The sequence below is a fragment of the Tauraco erythrolophus genome, chromosome Z (genome assembly GCF_009769465.1).
Source record: "Tauraco erythrolophus isolate bTauEry1 chromosome Z, bTauEry1.pri, whole genome shotgun sequence".
Taxonomy (NCBI): domain Eukaryota; kingdom Metazoa; phylum Chordata; class Aves; order Musophagiformes; family Musophagidae; genus Tauraco; species Tauraco erythrolophus.
The window spans coordinates 86,053,018-86,070,252 of NC_141496.1; the positions used below are offsets into that span (position 1 = coordinate 86,053,018).

Here is a 17,235-nt window from a genome sequence, read left to right on the forward strand (position 1 = left end):
CTTCCCCTTCTTGAGGCTTGAATGGGACCACACCTATCTCTGTTTTAAGACATTCCAGGAATTTGGGTCTATCCAAGAGGTAACCCCCAGCTTCCCTTTCCCCCACCTTGTTACCAAGACAAAGTTCTCAGAGGCAAGTTCCTAGTTTTACAAAATTTTGGACAAGTCCTTCTGAGTTCATCGAATACAGAAGGGGACTTGGTTGTGAAGAAAAACATGTCCAGAATGTGAATTCTTAGCCTGGCAAGGAGTGTTGAGGGGTCAAAAGTATCTCCAATTATTGCATTCTGGCAGAGTGAGTCCCTGGGCTCTGTGAGTCGCAGGTGTTCCTTTACTATAAATAATGGTGAATCATATTAGTAACTGAAATCCCTGGAATACTCTAGAATTCCCAGTACAGACATCCCTGACAAAAGAGGTTCTTTCATTTTGTGGTTGTCACGGGTGCATTGAATGTCTCACACTTGAGAAGCCACATGACCATGAATGAGAAACAGAGGTCTCAGATAACAACAATGTAAAGAAGACAGTGGAATGCCTGTAAAGTGTTTGGTATGCATCCTAATAGAAGAATAATAAAGCAGTTCAGAGAAGTGAAAATTCCTGTTTTATTCCAGAGTAGTCTTCTATCTGTTCTGCTCTAGAACAAGAAGATAGAAGTAACTTCTTTACAGAAGCAAACTGAACGACCATTCTGGAAAGGTCTTCTTGAAATGGGCTAGAAAAAAAAAGATGTTCTCTCCCCCACCCCAGGAAGATGGTGTTCTGTGGGAACAAGGGTCAGAATCTCTCTAGCAGTAAGCAAAGAACATTTTATAATATTGTAACTTGTGACTATACGTAATAAGGAAATAATAAGAATAGACAGCTTGTATATTTTGCAAGATTTTGCAAGAAGTCTTCTCTTCCTTATAGGTAGACCTCAGACCGATAGTCAGTTCAATGAGGAAAGATGTCTTCTTCCCCTGTCCTGGGCAGGTGCCGATATTCCTTACTGCACTGCTCTCTATGGGTGGAAATTGTTGTCCTGTCACATTGTTGAGCACAAAAAGAGGCTTATTTGTTTTAAGCAGCGGAAGTGAAAACAGAATCTGTATGGCTGACTTTAGTTAAGGGCACAGAAACAATATAAAGGAGTTTTTGTACTCTGTGGCTCAGAGATAAGGAGGTTTGTAACCATTAAAACAATTGATGTTTCCTGGGAAGGAAGCTAAAATTTCCTTTAGGAAAAATATCTGTGCAAAAATGGCTGGCTCAAGTAGAATTTGTTTGTACATGTTGGTAGCGCATGATTACTCGAGACCTGAATCTTTCTTGTCAGGCTGTCCTCTTGTCACTACAACAGCAACGAGCTAAATATAACTTTAACTGTAAATATGGATTTGGACCTTTTGCCCACAACTATTTTTCCTTGCCGGTTAGATATCCCTAACTGTGGTGTGCATCCCATTTGTTTACAGGTTAGAAGTGAAGGGCGTCTTTGCCTGCCCGGTGCGTGTTGAAATCTGCTGATAACGATTAACTGTGAGCATGCCGAACCGAACCTGCGGCGCTGGAGGAGAAAACTTGAGGCTCGTCTGCCTTTCTGAGCAGGAAAGCTCATCCCCAAAGGGATGCGTGTCCGGATGGTGGCCTCAGAGTCAGCGGATCCTCGTTCCAGTTCACCCCCATGTTCCAGCCGCACGCGGGACACGTGCCGGCCGAGAGGTGCTGGGTGAAGGGAGAGAGGCGATGAATTTAAGACCAACACAGCCAAACCTCTTGCCTCATTTTTTTTTTTTTCTCCCCAATTCGATGGGCCGAAAGATTCGCGTGAGGGAAGAGGGCGCGCATTTTGCTCGCAATCTCTCTGCTCCCGGCCGGGCCGCTCGCCCATGAGCTCCGCCCGAAAGCCCAGACCCACCACTCCTTCCGGCCCTCGTGCTTGCGCCTAAGAGCTTCCTTTGTGACGATGTATTTTCTCGGACGAGGCTCCAGGGCCGCGCCCAGCCGCCGGACCGGCACCGTGGAGCCGGCACTCGCACTGCGCCCCGCCCTTGCCCCGCCCCCCGCGGCCATGACGCGCGGCGGCAGTGACGCGCCCTCCTCTCGCGAGAGCGCGGGCGGCGCGCGGCCGGTGGCGGCCGCTCCCCATAAATAGCGGGGCGAGGCCGGGATTCCCGAACCGGCGGCGGTGACGATTCTGCTCCGGGCGGCGGCGGATCTTCCTTTTCCCTTCCTCCCCGGGTGAGTACGGCCGCCCGCCCGCGGCGCCCCGGCCCGGCTCTCGCCGGCCGCAGGGGTGAGCGGGGCGGGAGCGCTTGGCGCCCGCTCCCCCCCCCCCCCCCCCCCCCCCCCCCCCGCCGAGCGGAGCGGGCTCCGCAATATGGTGGAGCCCGGCGGAGCGGGTGGGAGCTGCGGCTCCGGCTCCGGCTGGCCGCTGCCTCCGCCATCGCCCCTGCGGTCTCCGCGCCTCCCATCCCGGCGTGTTTCGGTACGCTGCGTAAGGCACTCCCGGGAGCGGGAGGTCCGCCGCGGCGGAGGGATTGGGCTGCCCCATCCCTGGAGAGGCGCGTGGTGACACCTGGAAACAGCGGCGCCTTCCGCCCTTGGGCACCGCGGTTGGCCGGAGCAAGCTCCTTGGCCCTTCTGCGTGCCGCATCGTGCTGCCTTCTAGTCTCTGGCTTGTTTTCGTACCGAGGGAGGAAAGAAGAAATTAAATTTGTGGCTGACTTTATTAACTCGCCCGTTCGGGATCTTTTACCGTCTCCGAAACACGCTTTTGTACCGTGGGCTTTGGTTCAGGCATCTCGGTCACTCGCTCCAGTGAAGTGGGTCTGACTTTTGCCAGAGCTGAAACTATTCCAGGGATCTGCAAAGCTGTGCAAGATCCTAGTTATCTTCCCTGCCTTCAAGAGCAGGAATCACTTCATAGACTGACTTTCCTATTTTAGGGATTAAAATCCAAATCCATGCCGTGTGTGGCTGCGCTGTTAGCTTCTCCTGTTCTGCAGCATGCTTTGCAGTTCAAAGTGAGCTTCAGTTGTACTCCGAGAAATCTGACTTGTCATGCTGTGTGAGAAACATAACATGGTACTGGAGGTATTTAGATACTTGATAAAAGAAAAACTTCTCTGTTACTGCTGTAACCCTTGTCCGTTACATGCTTGTGTGGTCTGCGTACGGTAGTTAATCTCATTACAGGCGTCACCTTATGGCATGTGTGTTAATATGTGCAAATATGCCTGTAAAATGTTAACAGTGTGCCTCTGTCCTTGTTCCCCATTATGTAACGGGGAGAAGTTTCATTTGACTCCAGGCAGAGTATTCACAAGCTCCTCTTAGTATCATCGTACGTATGAGGAAGAAAGCTGCTCTTGGCTATTTGACAAACCTAGCAGAAAGACTTGAAAACTGCAGTCCTTTTGAGGACCGACTTTTAGCTTGCCTTTCTGTTGCCTTCATGTGTGCAGGTTCTTCTGGAACTTGAGTGTCATAGGAATCCATCAGTGCAAAAAGCGCTTCTTGCAGATTCAGTTCAGTCTGCATGCGTGCACAGGATGACAGTGCACTTCTGTGTGTTCTCCTAGTGTGGTACTGCAATAACCCTCTCCTTTTACAGGGTTCCTGTGGGGACAGCTGTTAGTATTTTCTCCATGGGAATACATGTTGGAAAGTAATTGAGTAGCGTAGGCTTGTTGAATAACTGGTGTCTGCAGCCTGTATCAGTGTGGGATGGGTAATAATTAAGTCTAAATGAGCATAAAGGAGAGTTGTTTTCTGCAGCGGGGAAGTCCTATGCTCTGTTTTTTAAAGGAGTGCTAACTTCTGAGCAAAGTGAGCAGGGGAGCCCTATGTGGGCATCATGCATGGCACTAGAGATAACTAACTCCTTCAGTTTAGTGGGATGACTTGTGAAAATTGAGCTGAGGTTACTGGAAAGAGTACTTCACCTCAATCTTCCATGTATTGTCAAGTTTTGGACACCGATGATGACTTGAATGTCAAACTTGACCCCCTTACGCTAACAGAGGATCTAATCTGATTAAAGATATTGGTGGTGGATTCTTCATCTGAGTTAGTCATCCTAAACTAGAGTTTTAGTGACTTGTTGGCTGGTGTTTCTTTGTCCTGGCTCAACAGATAAGCCTGAGTGTGTCTATTTCTTCTAGAAAAATAAATCAATCCCCTAGTCAGTAACTCTTCGGTGATTCTGCAATGAACTGCTGTAACTTAAAGCCTGTCTTTTGCACGTGCCCAACTTGTGTTGCCTAAACCAAAGTAATGAGGAAACAAGGTCTTGGATTTCTAAATTGTTTCGATAAAATGTAATTCCCATATGCAAGAATGTGAGTGTCCTAATCCCCTTGATCAATGAGGTTAATTACAAAAGGGCTGTTAGTTTCAAAATCTGGTGATTAGATGAAGTAGATATGAGGATGCTGTAACTCAGATATGCTTCTTTCACAGGCTGTGTAAGATTTAAGACTTGAAAAAATGGCGTTGGCAGCAATTGATCCGCAGCAGGTAAGTCTGAATTAACCCTGTAGTTTATGTCTAATTTGGAAAAATAGCAGTCAAGTAAACCTTTTTCTCTTTTAAACAGAACATTGTATCAAGGGTTGTCAACCTTCCCTTGGTGAGCTCCACCTATGACATGGTCTCCACAGCTTACATCACCACAAAGGATAACCATCCTTACCTGAAGTCAGTATGTGAGATAGCAGAGAAAGGAGTGAAGACGATTACTTCGGTAGCCATGACAAGCGCTATGCCTATCATCCAGAAACTGGAACCACAAAGTAAGGAAAAGATGGAGCTATTGATAACTGTAATTCAACTGATTGCTTTGTATATGCAGATGCACTTACAGCTTAGCATGGTCTTGCTGGTCTGGAGTGCTCTTTCAGGTAGCTCACTGGACCTGTTGCCTGGCTTGTTGGGTAACTGATTACAGATGAGTATGATTTAACAACAAAGAATTAATAATCCAAAGCAGATTGCAGATTTTGTAATACTAGACCGGTTGACTCCTCTTGATATGCGGGATAGTTACAGTCTCTTGCGCAACACCTGGTTTCAAATGCTACTTTGTGCGTTCTCCCACTGGGAACAACTTGTGGTTAAATTTGGCAACTGAGTCACAAGGCTGTTGTAACCAGGAGCCTGGTTTCACGAAGTGGCAGGAGGCCAGGTGCTTCAGCTTGTTCTAACAGTTGCTTGTAAAGTATCAAATGGATTTTCTCTGCCTGCAAGTGAGCTTTTTTCTGGCGCTGTAAACCTGCCTTGTTCTTGGGCTTTACTGCCTTGAGTCTCACTCAAAAGGGGAGGAAACTACTTTAGGAGCATTGTTGCATGAGCTCTGTTTCAAGAAGAGTTCTCAATTAGAGTTATTTATACGAAGCAGAAAACAAAAAATTAAAGCCAACTATTGTAATTTCTTTTATAGTTGTAGTTGCCAACAACTATGCGTGTATAGGTCTAGACAAAATTGAAGAGAGACTGCCTATACTGAATCAACCCACTGACAAGGTAAGTTCTTTCCCTGTACCTATGCTAAGTGGAAGAACTATACACCTTCCTTACTATTATCCCTAAAAATGCAGGGAGACAGATTTCAGTAAGCCATGCCTGAAGCACAGCTTAGAAGCAATAAGGAAATAAAAGCTCTTTCTGCAGAATTGTTCATTGCTTTTTTTTAATATTTGCTCACCATTTGACACATCTATCTATAGCTGCTGTTCACTGGTGGGCACCTTTTTAAAAAAAATTGAGTTCTTGTCTCTTTCCTGCTCAGTGTGAAGCAAATACAGCACCTGAATTGCATACACTGAAGTATTTTACTGAGCTGAAGGCTGTGTGGCAGTGTCATATCTTGTTTTGTCTTGTACATGTGTTTTCAGGGCAGAATTACTCCTAGATAACCAATGCTTGTACAAGCTTTAGCCTAAATTTATATTTCCTGGATTATGTAGCTCTCTCTAGAAAATATTTCTTGTGAATCAACCTGTTTCCTGTGTCAGGTTGTTGCCAATGCCAAGGATGTAGTTGTTGGAGCCAGAGAAGCCGTAACAACAACTGTGACTGGTGCCAAGGAAACTGTTGCTCACACGATCACTGGAGTTGTGGGCAAGACTAAAGAAGCAGTGCAAGACAGTGTAGAAATGACCAAGTCAGTCGTCAATGGTGGCATTAACACTGTCCTGGGAAGTCGTGTGGTGCAGATGATGAGCAGTGGAGTGGACAGTGCTCTCACTAAATCGGAGACCCTTGTAGACCAGTATCTCCCACTTACAGAAGCAGAACTAGGTAAGACCAATTCAAGGTTTGATTTTGTTTGGAATGCTTGTATTGGAGAGAAGCAAGCAATCATTTGTTTATAACTTACTTATACTGGTGAGGGGGCACAGGCTTTCCAAACTGCCTTTTGCCTTACTGGTTGTATTAGCATCTTCACAATGAAGCAGAGTGAAAGTAGGAATTTCCACACGTGGTGGTCTGTCAGCCTACCCTGGTGCTAAAGGCCTACTGACCAAGCCCAATATTTAGCTGTTACTAAGCAAATAAAATTGCCTTAGAGTTCTTAAGTTTTCTTCCAGTGGTCAATTTACTTCCTTCCTACATATCTAGAGAAAGAAGCTGCAAAAGTGGAAGGTTTCGAAGTTGGAATTCAAAAGCCAAGCTACTATGTTAGACTAGGATCCCTGTCTTCAAAAGTCCGCACACGTGCCTACCAACAAGCCTTAAACAAAGTCAGAGATGCTAAACAGAAAAGCCAGGAGACAATCTCTCAGCTCCACCACACTGTTAGTCTGGTAAGTTTAAGCTTTTGCTTGAGGTATAAAGAGCAAACGTTGGCACCGAGTGCAGAAAACAGCTGAAAGAGGCATAGGAAAACTGGAATTGCTCTCGCAGACTAAATGTGTTTTCTGAATATCAAGCATTTCCCATAGAGAGCTTTTCACCACCATTCAGGAGAGATCCTAAATCAGACTGTGCTGTGAACTAACCAGCAATTGCTTGTAATTTTAAGCACTGCAGAAATGGAAGTGACATGTTCAAAATGATATTCCTGTTTTGGAGTGCTGGGTTTGACATGGACTTCCTTCAGTGAAGAAAGTGTCTTGCGATTCAGAAACACTTCAGTCCTTTAAGTTCTTTTTGTTAAGAAAATGTCAGATTCTTTATGGGCTTGTTCTTCATGCTGTGGGTGTCTCTGAGCATTCCTCGGTACTTCAGTGGTCTTATCCTAACAATGAACCTTTATGTACAGGACAAACTGTGCATAAAGAGGCATGGCCTTCTATATACTTTCAAATCCTTGTGTAGGATGCTAGTGGGGGAGGGGGAAATAGTTGAGTCAGAGGAATACACTACGTAACATCTCAAAACGACTTCCAGTTTTCCCTTCTTTGAAGAGAAGGAACACATGCTTATATTCCCTAAAGTCTTTTATACTGAACTTTTGAAGTGTTTTAAAAGGAGGTTACAAGGCAGGTAAGGTAGGGTAGCCCTAATGGAACTGTTTGGACTCTTTGCTTTACTCCCTTATTTGGCTGTATTTCAGATCGAGTATGCCAGAAAGAACATGAATAGTGCCAATCAGAAACTTCTTGATGCTCAGGAAAAGCTTTATCAATCCTGGGTAGAATGGAAGAAAAATACAGGCCAAAATGATGGTGACGAACTGCATAGCACTGAGGTAAATAGATGTAAATGTAAACCAGAAATAAGTGGATGGTGTATTGTCAAGGTACTGGCAAACTAACAGTCCTCAAAGTGCACAGCAGCTTAACAGCACAGAAGCTTATGTGCAAATGTGGAATCAGGGCAGCTGACTAGTGACTACTATGAAAATTAGAGGATGCCCAGCTCTTAAATGAGCCTACTTCCTGCAAACGCTCTGGGGTTCGTTCTCCTTTCCCTAGTGCTCATCCTGTTTAGCAGGTGAAGCTGTGTTGGGATATCCATTGTCTATATCGGCTAGAACTCACTTATCTGATATGGCCAGAACAGAAATAAAAATTTCTTAGCACAGAGCAGTCTTAGGCCCAGACTCACCGAGTCTTACATGTAGCTTTAAACAGTAATTCATTGGTTAGAATATACTTACCTGCTGTGACTTCTTATCCAGAGTTGAAACAAGAGCTTGCTTATCTGTCGCTGGGTAGAAGCTACCAATGTTTCTGTTCCACAAAGTACTTGAGCACTGAAGAAATATCAAGTACTTTAAGTCTCTGACTCTTCAGACTTAAGACCTGTTTTATCATCTGCCATGGCTTTGTTTTACTTACATCCCCTTTACTTTGCTTCGTTGTATATCTTCATGAACATAAAGCTGCTGCAGTCAGAAAAAGATGCTAATGTGCTGTTATGCTTTTTGTTTCCAGCACATTGAGTCAAGAACTCTAACTATTGCACGGAGCCTCACTCAGCAGCTTCAGACCACCTGCCTCACACTGGTCTCAAGCCTACAGGGGCTGCCACAGAATGTGCAGGATCAGGTTTACAGTGTTGGCTCAATGGCAGGTGAGGTCTACCAGAGATTTTGGTCAGCATCCTCCTTCCAAGAATTGTCAGACAGCTTTCTTATGACTAGCAAAGGACAACTGAAGAAAATGAAGGAGTCTCTGGATGACGTGATGGATTATCTTGTTAACAACACACCGCTCAACTGGCTGGTAGGTCCTTTTTACCCACAACTGCCTGGCATTCAGCATGCTGAGAGCGAAGGTGAAGGAGAGAAAAATTCCAGTCAGAAAGACAAACAGCCTGAACACGCTACTGAATAAACTGCATAGCATGTATGTACTCTGCTGACTGACCAAACAAGTGGCCTTAACAAATGTAGCTGTCAAAAAAGCCTTGGAGGAAAATTCGTAAACATAGGAGTAGGGGAATGATACAGAGAAAAGACACTGTCACACATGGGCTGTATTGTCCTGTGTAGTTAAGCCACTCTGAAAACTAAAACTGGCTTGAATGCCTGAATATTGGCAGCTTACAGTTGTCAAAATGCCTTGTTTGTCTGTCAAGTTAAGAAACCTCACCATGCCTATTAATGGTATTAATACCATTAGTCTAAATGAAACCTACCATAGCTAAAAGCATTTGATTTGTTGCTTAATCTGTGGCAGAATGATATAAAAGCCTTGCATACTATGAAATGCCTTTAAAAGCCCTGCAGTCTAGCTAGATATGCTTAAATTCCATGTTTGCTGCAGATTATACGTTTGATTACTGTGGATCTGATTGATTAAAATTCTACTGCTACGCAATTTGTGGTAAAAGTTCTGTGAGTGCAGAATTTCAAAGCTGAAAGTGGGGTTTCTGAATGAGTCAGCTGGAGTTACTTAAATGCTGTGACAGTGCTAACATTATCAACTAACTATTGTATAACACAGTAAACCTGACCACAGAACCACAGAATATCTCAAGTTGGAAGGGACCCATAAGGATCATCGAGTCCAAGTCCCTGCTCCTTGCAGGGCTACGTAAAACTAAACCATATGACTAAAAGTGTTGTCCAGATGCTCCTTGAACTCTGACAGGCTTGGTGCCGTGACCACTTCCCTGGGGATCCTGTTCGAGTGACTGACCAAATCATTATCAATACAGTTTTTTTAATATGCACTATAAAGACAAGATTCATGCTGTTTGTACCCAGGTGCCTGCTGTCGTGTGGGTTGTTGGGTTTTTTGTAGTCGTCTTTTTGTAATTCATTTTGTATGTTAGTAATAAATGCTTCAGTAGCCAAAGTCTGTCTCGATTTCAGTGGTGTTTAAAACAAATGTAACTTGCTATTCTGACTCCTTCAGACTGGGTCCAGCAGAAAGCAAGCTTGGGAAAGCTTGAAACGCAAATGAAGTAGACATGCATTGCAAATGTATTTGTGTGTATGTATAGATAGGTAAGATATTGCTGCAGCATTTCCTTCCTCCCTTGAGTTCCTTTGTGTTTTTCCACTCAGTCTTAGCTTTACTGCTGCTTTTTTGGTGCTTGCTGTTGCCTGCTTTTAATGGTGACCTAAGCCATAAGCTGATGGATCTTCTAATGTTGAGAAGAGAAGGATGCGGACAAAAAACCCAACCTGTCTTGCCTTTGCAATAGGTTTTCTGTGTGCCGGCTACCTGCTTTGGCTGCTGGCTTCCTATAGACAGTATATACCCTCATTGGAAAACACTAGTTTAAACCTATTTAACTTTATTTACCCTCTTTTGGACTTGAGTGAATAATGCACACTAGCACTCAGCTACTTGGGTGAAATTGTTCCTCAATAAATCCTGTGAATCCCTCCCCTGGAAGAGAATTACAGCCACCAAGAAATAAGCTTTCTTGATTTAGAGCTGTCAAGGTAAGTTGTGCCTGTGTTCTTAGTGCATGCCCTGTGTGCAACTTCTGAGTTGCAATCACTTAGTGTAGCAATGCTGGCCACCATTTTCAAAGTGGTCTCCAAATAGTGTGAAACAAAACTGGAGTTGGAAGAAAGCTGGTCACCCAGTGATGTGTTGCTGTGTGGGACAGTGCCTTCACCTGATGCAGTGCAGGCACTGAAGCTAAGTACATGTGGTCCAGCTTTCTAATGGGAGGGCTGGCTTAGCTGTTAAGTCATGGTTGGTCTAAAAGGGTTAGGAAGACTGTTTTAACCACAATATTAAATTAAATTGTAACAACAGAGGATTACAGATAAAGATTTCATAACTTCCAGCTCAAAATACTTTTTTGTAAGGGGGCTGTTTAACATAACATGAGATGGTGAGATATTCCTTTCTAGCTAGGGCCTGAGTTAGGACTTGCAGGATTCTGTCAGCAATTAATTCTGTTTAAGTACTCAGTAAGTCCAACCAGAGAATATCCCTTTTTCATCTCAGTTTGTAATAAAATTTGTAGAGTGCATCCACAGTTGTAGAGGTGCTCAGGAACAGAATGCGACAGCTGGCAGTTCAAAGAGGGGAATTCACATTCTTACATGTATTTTAGAATCTGCAGGCTGAGGACCTTCATTCTGAGGTGATCAATCAAATAAGGTATTCAGACTGTTCACTGTGTGGTGAGGACTGAGAAATAAACAGCACCATCTAGTATTAATGCAAGAGCAATACATATCTCTGTTCTGCTGTAAGTTGCACTCCTGTTTCGTACTCTTTTAGATGACTGTCCAGCTTTCACTAAATGTCAGAAAGCAGATGAAGTAGAAAGCAAGGAAAAAATGTTACCAGCCTAGACCTTCAAATCATTTCTCCCTCATCATGCACTGTTGGGTGGCTTCTGTGTAAAAGTTACTTTGACTTCTGGCAGCTGACCTACACTAGTGGCCACAAACAGAGGAATGTCTGGTTAAATACTTACTGGATGGTTGGACTGATCATACAGTACACAGGTTCCTGTATCATGCTGTCGTGCGTGGTTGTTTCATTGGCTCCTGCCTGCCACCGAAAGTGTCTTAAGTTTCTATCCACGCCCCCCAGTAGAATTAGGAATCATTCTTTAGAGGAAAAGAGGGGTGAATAACAGCTAATCAGTATGTTCCTGGTTTATTATAGTAAATAAGGGTCTCTGGATTGAAATTATTAGACTTTCCTAATAAGGACAGCACTGGATGTTTAAACTGATTTGCAACTGTGGCTTGCATGGGTATCTTCTTGCTGGTAATCTAATACAGTTTACCCCTAGATTCTAGTCTAATTACAAGTCTACAGAGCAAACTTGGTGGTTTTCTTTAGCATAAATAGACTATTAAAATGCCTGCTGAAGGCAAGAATGATATGGACACTTTCAAAAGCTGTCTTTGGATTTTTTTTTTTGCCACAGTAGGCTGAAGCTGAAGTGTGTGCTAATAACTGCTGAAAACTCTCAAACAGAAGAGGGAAAACCAAAGATATTAACAGAGCAGAGGCTGCTCATGAATTTTTCCTGCCTGTTTCTCTGTGGTTGCATGTATCAAACAGCTCAGCTACACTGCACAGAAACTTGCTTGCTCTTTAGTCCGAAGACACTTCTGAGGATATAGCTTGGACTTGAAAGCTGTGAAGTGTCTCTGGAACCTTTTTAAAAAGATAAGGCCAGATATGTTCAAAATTATAAGAAATAGTTGATCCTACTTCCAGCAAGGCAGATAAACTAGAGGAGCTGGAACCGTGTCAAAGGCTGCTAGTCATGCAAAATCCGGGATGGTTAAGGTTAGAATTCTAACGAAGTAATTGTCACTGGTAAGGTTATTGAGGGTTTATTTCGAATTCGGGAAGTGATTGTTCCTCTTTAAGGGATCACTCAAAAATCATTCATTAAAATATTGAAACATTGGAAGTTGGAACTTCCTGTTCCCAGGCTCATTTAACAGAGAACTATTATTCTGTCAGTGCTGGTAATCCTTTGCTACAAAAGTTTTAAATATAAACATTTTTAAATAGCTCCATATAGCATAAAAGTTTCACAAACGCATATTTACAGCAGCATACACGGTCAAATGCAATTGGAAGATTTGTATAAGGACTAGAGTTGCAGGGATATAATTAGTTTGCATCAAACTAAAGAGAAGTGGAAAGCTTTAGAAATCTTTCCCGTTCCTTAAGATGACTTTTTTGCAATAATCTTTTCCAAACTGCAACTTACAGTAATACTATATAGCTAGTAAAATGGGCTAAAAGAAACAACTGATGAATTATTTCTCTTTATTAAAAAAAACCCACAACAAACCCAGACAACCAAAACCCACCAGAAAACCACCCAAAACCTTAGATAAGCCATCTAATTAAAAAAAGAAAACAGAACCTAACTTATTTTTAAGCATAATCTGTTGGTCATTTGCATGATCAGAAAGTCTTACATAAAACAGCTTGCTGGAGGTATTGTGCACACTGTTTTGTTAAATGTATTTCTTTTCATACTAGGATGGAAATTTTATTTATTTTGGATAATACGGTCTCTGATGACTAAAAATAAATATTTGTTCTGAAAGTGCCCAAAATAAGAACCATCTCTCGAATTGCTAGTGGCTCAGTTCTGAAAATATATTAAGCAAGAAAAGATGCATTTATTTAAAGTTAGCATTGACATTAACATTTGTATATGAAGACAGCAAGACACTGAAGTATGTTTGCACTATTCCATGCAAGGATTTTGCAAGTTTTGCACTATTCTGTGTAAATGATCTAACTGCATCTTCTGGAGAAATGAGACGAAGAAGAGTCCTTGTTGCAAGAATTGACTTACTGCTTTGTTTTAACTTCCTATCAACTGTGAAAAGTGATATGGAACTGAAAGTCCTTCACCTAAGCAACCCCGTAACACCAAGGGCTTTGCACTGTTTTAGTCAGACTGCTGCAGGTGTCAGAATATGCTGTTCTAACACAATTTAGCATGTTCCAAACTTGAGATAAAGCATACTGACACCAACCCTGGCTTACTCTGATGCTGACAGATACAGTCTAACTTGAAGTTCTTTCATGACTATGAGCATCTTACTAGAATGTTAAAGGATTCAACTGCTTATAATGCGTGCATTAAGGAGATGAAGAAAGCGCGAACTTAAATTCCAGTGATTATCCTGTTGTCAGTGAGAACAACATAGATATAAGTAATAAGAGTGTCTTAAACCCAGGATATAGTGAAAATTATCACTGGTCAGACAAAGTTACTGAACATGGTCATGTGCTGTGCTCAGTGTAAATACCAAACAAAACAAGTTGTGTAAACCATCTGCTTGGGCACATCTTTAAACTAGTTTGCACATGGGCTGCTTGGCCTAAGATATCCCCATTTGTACTGCAGCATGCAGTAGACAGTCATGTGCTGATGATGGGAAAACTTACTCATTTCCCTTAAGTGCAGTAGTTAAAGTTTTAGGTAAACCGCCATAAGCAGAAAGATGCAAGACAGTTCTTGCTGGTAGAAGAACTTCCTACTTCCTAGAACTACCTTCCTAGTGCCTTTTGATTTTTTAGGAGACAAAGATTACTGGTCTCATTTTGATCAAGCTTAGGTTTTCCAAGTGCTCTCTACACATTTCATTGTATTCACACTAGCAACTGATAAGTGACATGCTGCTTAAGTTCTTCTGAAGCTCAGTTTTAGTTAATATTGATAAATCCCTGGTGCCCTGTGGCTACCCGCTCTCTAAGGAACTGAGTGATTCACGTTCAGTGCTATCTACAACCTGATAGCTGAAACAGTAATCCCTTTATCCTTTGATGTGTTCTCTGTTCTTCCGACATGTCTTCATCGCAGGCAACGCACAGATTTGTCTCGCATACTATCTTTTATTCATAAAAGTCATAAGCAAGGTGTTCTGCAGTTAGGGAATGGACTAAGACTGCTTCTGCAGTGAGCACTGAGCTTTAGTTACTCAAATGCCTACAAGCCTCTTCAAGTTGCTGCTGCTTTGTACGTGCAGAACCAAAGTCCTGTTAGCGTGCAGCAATCGTCATGTGCCGATAATGTGCCTGGCTCCAAGTATATCACATCACCGACATCAAAGCTAACCGTGAATCAAACTAGAGTTATTTCTCACTTAGGGCAAAAAACTTTTGGTATGAGTTACTGCTTAATTATATCCCATTTTTCAGAAGTGCCTAAGTAATCTAAGTCCTAATAAGGGGACTTAAGGGTTGGGACTTAAGCTCCTCAGTGTCTTAGCCAACATTTTTAGAAGTGTGTAACATCCACATATCCACTAATGTCTTTGGCAATTCCTGAAACCTGGTGCTGCTTAACAGTACAAAATACTACACATGCAGTTAAAACAGAAGCCAAAGTGGGATTGCAGTTCCAGATATTTGTCTCCTCGGGAAAGGTTTGATGTGATAGGCACACAGAGCAGTACAGAGCAATCCGTAACAGGCTCCTCAGGGCAGGTTCCTTTGTATAGCCTGTTGCTCCCAAGGAAAGAAAAAAGGCAAAATAAGTTTGAAAATGTCCTTTCTTAATTTTCCTGTCACCAGTTTCACTAAATACACTCCATTAAGTCCAGCTCTGTTCCATCTCTACTATAAAATCCTGTCTCCTAAGCAACTGATCTACGTCTTGCATAGTATTTGGTCTGTCTTAATGCTTTGCGTTTCATATGTGACTGAGCATATTTCACTTTGTATTTAGTACTTTGGTTTTGTTTTCTAGAGATACCGAGTATCTTGGTCTTCTGACTTCAGTGAGGAGTACTGCACAGATTTATTTAGTTTTACTTTAAAATTGATTGAAATTTCATTCCTACGCAGGTTCCAGATTTCACTATTACAGACCTGTCTTCAGAGTCAGATGATATCCCAGACATTTTGGGTTTGGATGAAGATGATCAACAGGACTTTTCACGCACAAATGGCCCTTACACTACAGGGCAAAGAGCTGAATAAAGAGAAGCATAAAAATGTCTTTTTGACACAATGTACTTTTGCCATGTTTAACTTATACTTTTCCTTTTTAATGATAAACCTGCCTAGCTTAGGGATTTTGGGGATATATATATATTTTTTTTTAATCACTACTACTTCACTTAGCTGCATCAAGATTCTGATTTTCTTCCACCTAAGGAATGCATGCTGCATTAATCCATTAGCATGGGTGTCAAGCTCCCATTCTACAAGCCAGGTATAGCCTAACCAGTGTATCCAGCTGATCTAATCTTCGTTGAGGATTTGTTCTCCTGCTAGCAGCAGCCATGAGAACACTCCAGTGCTTTGCATAAAGGGCTGCCAACAAAAGGAGTTCATGAGGATTTTCCCACACAATTTCCCCTTTCAGTCTACATGAAAAGCACTTCTGCATCTACCTCCTTGCTGCTGGAAGGGGTAAGAGACTTCATCTGTCTCAGATTCTCTCAGGTTCTTTTTGTTAGGCTTTGTACCGACAGAGCTTAGAAGCTTAGAGCTTCCCTTTGGCAAGAGGGCTTTATGCACAAAAAGACTCCCTTTCTCTCTACATGCCTTCTGTGTGCAGAAATTTTGGCCACCCTGATGCTATCATTTGTGGGGCCTGAGACTATAAGAGGGTGAATGCTCTAAAAGGAAAGTTTTCTAGGAATAAGGATGACAGCTAAAAAAAGAAAGGTGAAGAGACTGTAAAAAGTAAGCAAAAATGGAAGTCAAAAAGATACAAGCAGATGTGGGACAGAAGAAAACTGTACGATGAGAAAGAGAATTGAAGGCGGGGATGTTTCTAGTGACGGCGATGATCATCTTTTTACGTTTAAATAAAACGTCAGTCAAACATTTGCTACGGAGTGTCACACCTGCGTTTGCTCGCACGCAGTGACCGCTGCAAGAGCCAGGGCGAACGGGAACCGGGCCGGCATCGGACGGGATCCTCGCACTGCTCCCCGAGGATCGGGCCGGACTCCTGCTGCGGAGACCTGGCCGCCCCAATGCCGCGGGGATGGCCGCGGCCCTCCCGGAGGTGTTCCACGGCGCTGCTTTCCGCGCTCTCTCGCTGCGTTGCTGTTGCGCGGTTGTTGTGAGAATGTCGCAGTCCCGTCGCTGAAATGCCTTGGAATAAAAGCCTGAGCCGCTGAGCCTGCCGCCGCCGTGAGCTTTACTCGCGTTGCGCGCTGCAATCCGGCGCCAAAATGGTCTCTGTTCAGCCTGGAAAAGAGAAGACTTCGGGGGGCCCTAATAGCTGCCTTTCAGTACCTGAAGGGAACCTACAGGAAGGCTGGGGAGGGACTTTTTACAAGAGTGTCCACTGATAGGACAAGGGGAAATGGGTTTAAGTTGAAGAACAGATTTAGATTAGATTTTACGAATAAATTCTTCAGTACAAGGGTGGTAAGACTTTGGAATAAATTGCCCAGAGAGGTTGTGGATGCCCCCTCCCTGGAGGTGTTCAAGGCCAGGTTGGACGGAGCCTTGAGTAGCCTGATCTAGTTGAGAGGCGTCCCTGCCCATGGCAGGGAGGTTGGATTAGGTGATCCCTAAGGTCCCTTCCAGCCTATGCCATTCTATGATTTGCAGCGCCCGCCCGCTGCCCAAAGCGGCTCGCTGCCCCCTCGGGGCGGCTGTCGGGCGACCGGCCGCCCCCGCCGCTGCTCCCCGCCCCGCGGCGGCCCGGCCCTCGCGGGGTAGCCGCCACATAAGCCGCCGGCGGGCTGTAGCACCTCGTTCCCGCCCGCACGCAGGCGCCATGCTACCGGCTTCCGGAGGGGCGAACTACAGTTCCCGCCAGGCAGCGCGGCCGCCCTGCGCTCCTGCCGGCGGCACGTCTCGCGGCGCGTGGGCGCGCGCGGGAGCTGTCGGCGGGCGCGACGGAGGGCAGCGGCCTGGTGGCGGG

At 43.9% G+C, this 17,235-nt stretch overlaps 1 protein-coding gene across 1 annotated transcript; it reads left to right on the top strand.

The window, feature by feature from the left end:
• Positions 1 to 2,137: 2,137 nt before the first annotated feature.
• On the top strand, positions 2,138 to 16,042 carry PLIN2 (perilipin 2). Its single transcript, XM_086628804.1, has 9 exons — positions 2,138 to 2,226; positions 4,450 to 4,506; positions 4,586 to 4,781; positions 5,429 to 5,511; positions 6,003 to 6,288; positions 6,610 to 6,794; positions 7,547 to 7,681; positions 8,370 to 8,660; positions 15,192 to 16,042. The coding sequence occupies exons 2-9, from the start codon at positions 4,477 to 4,479 to the stop codon at positions 15,324 to 15,326; spliced, it is 1,341 nt and encodes a 446-aa protein (XP_086484930.1). The 5' UTR covers positions 2,138 to 2,226; positions 4,450 to 4,476; the 3' UTR covers positions 15,327 to 16,042.
• The last annotated feature ends 1,193 nt before the right edge of the window (positions 16,043 to 17,235 follow it).

Bases quoted from the DNA above. Each gene is read 5' to 3' on its own strand.
- PLIN2 (XM_086628804.1), top strand. From the start codon at position 4,477: ATGGCGTTGGCAGCAATTGATCCGCAGCAG. The intron at 4,507-4,585 runs GTAAGTCTGAAT...TCTTTTAAACAG, and splicing joins CAGCAATTGATCCGCAGCAG to AACATTGTATCAAGGGTTGT. The intron at 5,512-6,002 runs GTAAGTTCTTTC...TTCCTGTGTCAG, and splicing joins TGAATCAACCCACTGACAAG to GTTGTTGCCAATGCCAAGGA.